This window comes from Mustela lutreola, chromosome 3 (genome assembly GCF_030435805.1).
Source record: "Mustela lutreola isolate mMusLut2 chromosome 3, mMusLut2.pri, whole genome shotgun sequence".
Classification (NCBI taxonomy): domain Eukaryota; kingdom Metazoa; phylum Chordata; class Mammalia; order Carnivora; family Mustelidae; genus Mustela; species Mustela lutreola.
Window position 1 is genome coordinate 70,604,993 of NC_081292.1, and position 5,968 is coordinate 70,610,960.

The 5,968-nt window shown below is 39.7% G+C and overlaps 1 protein-coding gene across 1 annotated transcript; it reads left to right on the forward strand.

Moving 5' to 3' along the window:
• The first annotated feature begins 1,295 nt into the window (after positions 1-1,295).
• On the forward strand, positions 1,296-1,639 carry LOC131828056 (small nuclear ribonucleoprotein E-like). Its single transcript, XM_059168921.1, has one exon. It carries the CDS (start codon positions 1,296-1,298, stop codon positions 1,572-1,574), a length of 279 nt encoding a protein of 92 aa, XP_059024904.1. The 3' UTR covers positions 1,575-1,639.
• The last annotated feature ends 4,329 nt before the right edge of the window (positions 1,640-5,968 follow it).

The window sequence follows — 5,968 nt, forward strand, 5'->3', positions numbered from 1 at the left end:
AAGTCAGTCAGTAAAAACAGTGCCCCAAGATGGCAGTGATAATATAATTAGCATGTAAGGACATATTCAGTTACTGATGCTGCCTGCCTAGGCTGTGTAGGCCTGATCAGCCACATCGTTTCACTGAATCTTATCTCAGTATGGACTTTTCCAAAGAATGTTCATATGAGATACAAGAATGTCCTATCTGGCTTCACCAAAGGCTTTCCAGAGCCCACAGCCTCATAGAATATGTCTTTGATATACCCAGTCAGTTATCACTCAGGTACCCAGATAGTTATGCTGCTGTTCATGGCTCAAGAGTCAATAAAAATAAAACACACCTGGCCCGTAAGAGTATTGTCTATAGCAACAAAGGGTGCCTTCAAGTTAGGCCATTGTGCTGACCTGACCTTATCACATTCAGTGCTCCAAAATCGTCTTTGGTCTAGCCAGTTGCTGCCACCCCCCAGTAGGACCATTAGCTTTTCATTTGTCTCAACCCTCAGAAAACCAACTGCTCTTTGCCAAAGGCTCAAATCAGCATTATTGTCAGTACTGGTACCTCTACTGCAAGGACATCCTGGGGTCCATGAGCCCCAAGAGTAGGGCTGCTGAAACAGCCTATTATTCTGCTTCTTTTTCTGCTGCTGCTCAAATCTCCAGCTAAATTTAGCATATTTTCATGTTGTCTTATCTATTGGGATGAACAAAATGCCTAATCAAGGCAACATTGTCTCCAACCCAAATAGTCAAATAAGGAACTGGACTCCATTTTGGTAGTGGGGGCCAGAGGGTAGATAACCTTTTCTTTACTGTCTCAGAAGTCACAATTTGAGCCTCATAGCACATTGCTCCCAAGAATTTGGCTGTTTTCTGTGTTTTATCAAAATTAACTCCTGTGCTCTCATGTGAGTTAGTATATGCTCTAAGGTCATTGCCACCTGTTCTTTATGAGGTCTGTGGTTTGCTAACTCTAAGAAGGCCTCCAACAAACCCTGCCTCCTGGCATTCATGCCTTTGTATGATCCAGCTTTTCAGTAACTTGCTCCTAAATCAATAGAATACCTCAGGATTGAGGGGTTGCCATTTTGTAATTAAATTATGTAAACTTATGTGATGTCCATCTTTCTAGCATCAATACGGAGAATACATTTTCCATGAAAACAACAACAGCAGTGCTTAACAGTGATTTCAGCAACCCAATCCAGATGACTACAGTTCTCTTCCACATTTCACTCCTTTTTTCAAATCTGGTCAATTGAATATGTGGCTCTCACTACTCCAAAGAACCTGGTAAAAGGTTAGCTTCCACCATGGCATACACTGGCCAGGGCCAAAAAGTACAGAACGTGATGGTACAGCTCATCAACCTCATCTTCAGATACTTACAAAATAAATCTCAGATTCAGGTGTGGCTTTACGAGCAAATGAACATGCAAATAGAGGGCTGTATCACTGGTTTTGGTGAGTACATAAACCTTGTATTAGATGATGCAGAAGAGGTTCATTCTAAAACAATGTCAAGAAAACAACTGGGTCGGATCATGCCAGAAGGAGATAATATTATCCGGCTCCAAATTGTCTCCAACTAGAAATGATCAATGAAGTGAGAAGTTCTTGAGAAGGCCATGTAGTTTGTTTGTTTTTAGATGTCCTTTGTTGGAAGTGTAGTTCTAAAACATTTGTTCATATTGTTTTGATTACCTTTATGTTATTACCAGAGGACAGTAAATGCTGCGGGATTGTTTCCATTAAAAAAAACCAAAAAGCTTGATAAGATAATCATGTGAACAATGGTAGCCAAAAAAAAACCTTAAAAGTTTGCGCCCCCAACCCTTCCAACCCATGCCATTGTACCCTCAATGGAGTGTAAGATCTTTAGTTCTTTCTAGGGTCAGAGAGTTTCTTCTAGGTCCAGTTCCTTTTTGGTCCCACCTTAATCTGTCTTTTCCTTACAGGCTGTAAATCTGGACATAAGAATGTAAGGTTAGAAAGCTCCCTGATATAGATTAACAGGGGTTTCCCAAGAAGAGATGGATGGAGTGAGCACTGGAGAAATCTGGTTTATAATCAACTGGGGACGGTGGGATCCAAGAGGCAGCATTCCACCCAGTTAAAACAGAAAGTGCCTCTTTGGAACTAGATTCCTCTATGGTGATCAACCTCCAGCTACCAGAGGACATCTCTGGTAGTGCTCACTCAATCCATCTCTTCTTTGGGAAACTCCTGTTAATCTATATCAAAATGGCCTTGTTGCTGGGTTCCTTTGAAGGGGTATCGTTTTTATTCCCATTCTTTGTTTTGTTTCAGACTGCGGAGACATCGCTTATTTCGGGGGGACAGGAAGGTATCTATTCTGGGCAATCATTACAGTCTCCTGCACAGGGCCTCCAGGTACCAACAACAAAATTCATAGAGTTCCCCACTTTGAAGGTCAGATTTTAAGAACTCCTCAGTCATTTTCTGGGTATGGAACTCATTTTGGGGCTTGCCATTTTTTCCATTGTTCTAAGCAGTTTGAAGAAGCTACACCCTCACGCTTTGGATAGCTTATTCCATGGTATTGCTTGCAACTTTTTATCATGCTGGAAAAATTCTCCATGGGTTGGCGATGTTATAACCATTGAAACAGAAATCCAAAGACTTTCTATAGAGCATGATTCTGTCCCAAGTGAATAGCTTACATAATGGCTCGAGGCATTGGGTTACATGTGAGACAGCCTAGGTGCTGCCAGTCACCCTCTAACAACAGAACATTTGCTGTTTTCTCATCAACTTGACACACCTGCCAAGTCTCTAAGAGTCTCTGCTGGAAATGTCTCCTTTAGATTCTGCTCAAAAATGCAATAATTTCTTCTCCAGTTCATCTCTATCTATGGATACTTTTTCATATATAGCTGAAAGAAAACCACTGATAGCATGGCAATCCCTTAGCCAAACTGTGTTAAAAGTATGACTCTGTGATTTACCAGCTGTGTGATATTGGGAAAAGATCTCTAGTTTGAATTTCCTCACCTTGGTAATAGGGATATCGATGCCGTCCTTGCAAAGTTGCTGGGCGGCTATAGAGCACAAATCTCTGGCCGTAGATCCGTCAGATATATTTGCTACTTTCCATTCTATCAACTTTCTGCCAAGCTTTTGGTCATGGGTAACACAGGTCATCTTTTCTCCAACCTTCAATGACAATTTCTACTCCATCCTTCCAGGCCTCACTTATAGTCTCCTTGAGTCCCTTCCAGCTTCTACCCACCCCAAAGCCAAAGCCAAACCCATATGTTGCAAATTTTGTGATAGCTCTCTAATGAGGTTATAATCAGAAGGGGATGAGACTGAATCTTTTGAAGTTTCCCTCAGACATTGGCATGGACCCATCTTTCTCTTCATGTAGTGTCATGTGGTCTCTCCAATAGGGCAGCCAGATTTTTTATATGGCCAATCAGGGCTCCCAAAAATGTAAAACCAGAAGCTTCTAGACCTTGTTAAGGCTTACACCCACTTAGGTAAGTGTCTCTTAACCCTGTCTTTTGTTGGTTAAGTAGTCACAGGGTAGGGAAGATCTTTAGGAGACATAAAGTCTACCTCCCAATCAGAGGCATGATAAAGAAACTGTGGCCATTTGTTATGACTTTAATAACTTATTTAGGATTGTTGGAGACATATTTTAAGAAGTATACATATAACTTGGCATACTGACTTGGTGGTAAAGGTTCTAGCTGTGGTCATCTGTGATAATCATCTGACTTCTTTGTTCAGCTCTAGACTCTTGGTAGAACCATGCATTTCATTAAGAACAGCTTTTGCTACTGCTATTTGATGAGGACATATTTTTCACTGACTCATTTCCTGGGATTACAATCTTAGCTATCAAGAAGAATAGATCTTTAATTTATTCTTGGTTGGGGGAGGGGGAGGTTTAAAGCAGAGATTAAAAACAGAAGACAAAAAAAAAAAGAAAGAAAGAAAGAAAAGAAAGTTCTAAACAATTAAATATAAAAGAATAAAAATATTAGGAAAGTTTAAAATAGATACATATCTAATGTTGAAATAGGGGTGGAATTTCAAAACACGGAAGCAGTGGAAGTAGTCACAAAGGAAAAAATTAAAACACTTCATCAAATTAAAAAGGAAAAAAGAGGACAAACTAACACATCTCTCGCTGCTGATAAAAAAACAAAATGTCAAAAGAGACGGAAAGTTAAAACCAAGAACACTTCCAGCTTTTGTTGTTGGAAGGAGACAGGCTGCACTGAATTTTTATAGGGTTTATTTCTGACTTGCATTTTGCTCACCTGGATGTATCACCTTCTCACATTAATGCAGTACCAACTTCCAGAAGCACCTTTTAAACAAGTGAACTCTGCCAGTAGCATTTATATCTTTATGGAACAATCAAGTTGATCAGGTTTTTGCCATATCTACATGCTTCTCAAGAAGCAGAAGAAAATGTTTGATTATACCTCATTAAACAAAATGACATAAAATTAGGTGCCTGGGAATATTATCACAGTTGGGCACAAATCATGGATTAATTCATTCATTCAAAATTTTGTGTTGCCAAGACTGCTACGGGACAAGTACTGCTTATGATTTCAGAATAAAATACAAGAGAAAGCAATATGGGAGAAGTGACTTTAAAAAGGGGGAGCTCATAAGAGGGAGGAACACTGTTAAAATTATAAACCACCCACTATCTCTGATGCAGGCTATTGATGTCCTCAGGCACAGATAAAAACTCATCCCATCAGCAGTATAGAAACTACCTATGCAGTTGGTTTGAGAGTGCCAAGACTTCACTGTGAATTTTCTGTAACTGTGTTTGTCCTAATATGGTGCGTTGGGGTCATCATTAGACTTACCTTCTAGGGTAGTCATTAGAGGACCACTGGAAACATGTCAGCCTTTGGTATGAAGTCATAATCAAGACTTTTCATCCAAACTGCTAGCTGAGAGTACAGCTTGAAGTGAATGAGACATAATTCAGGTACAATTTGATACAAAGGTCTAGAGAATGATGTCATACCACAGAAGAAAAACCTAGTGTATAACGCATTACTGCATTTCTTCAACAAAGTATCAGGCTATAAGAATAGGGAAAACAACCTTCATCCTCAGAAAAAACACCTGTTGGGACAGCTGGGTGGCTCAGTTGGTTAAGCCGCTGCCTTTGGCTCAGGTCATCCCAGGGTTCAGGGGTCGAGTCCCACATCAGGCTCCTTGCTCAGTGGGGAGCCTGCTTCTCTCTCTGCCTCTGCCTGCCACTCTGCCTGCTTGTGCTCTTTCTCTCTCTCTCTCTGACAAATAAATAAATAAATAAAATCTTAAAAACAAAAAACACCTATTACCTCTTGTCGACCATCTCCATCTCCCTGTCGTCATGCTCTTGCATAAGTTTACCTGCCCCGATAACTATCTTGCAATATGGTGTCAATGTTCCCAGTCTTCCAGTGAAGAAACTCAGGCTAAAGGAGGTTCAATATCTTGCCCAATATAACATCATTTTGTCCCAGATATGCCTGACATTAAAGTTCTACCCCATAAAGCAGTCCCAAGGAGAGAAGAGGACTACTGGAACACTGTCTAAAATCAGACCAAGGAGTTACAAAAGGTTTCAGGGTAACACTGATGCTGGGATTCGATCTTGGAAGATAATAGATTTATTTATTTAAATATAAATTATTTTATTAATTATAAGCTCTAAGCTCTGTATATCTAAAGATGTAAGACAAAGAGCAAGATCTCTCCTCTTTCTGCCCTCATACCCAGCAAGTCCAGCACCATAGTTCAGAATTAGCCATTGTTATGAATGTCTTGCATGTATTTCTGGAACTTTATCTATAAAATCCCTCAAACAATTGCCTTACATTTAAATTATGTGTAAAAATTCTATGTAAGTCTTCTATTTCAATTATGTGTTCGATTTTAAAATTCATAGTACAGATCACTCAAATCATATGAGACATGAGTTTTTTAATTTAAAATACAC

Bases quoted from the DNA above. Each gene is read 5' to 3' on its own strand.
- LOC131828056 (XM_059168921.1), top strand. From the start codon at position 1,296: ATGGCATACACTGGCCAGGGCCAAAAAGTACAGAACGTGATGGTACAG.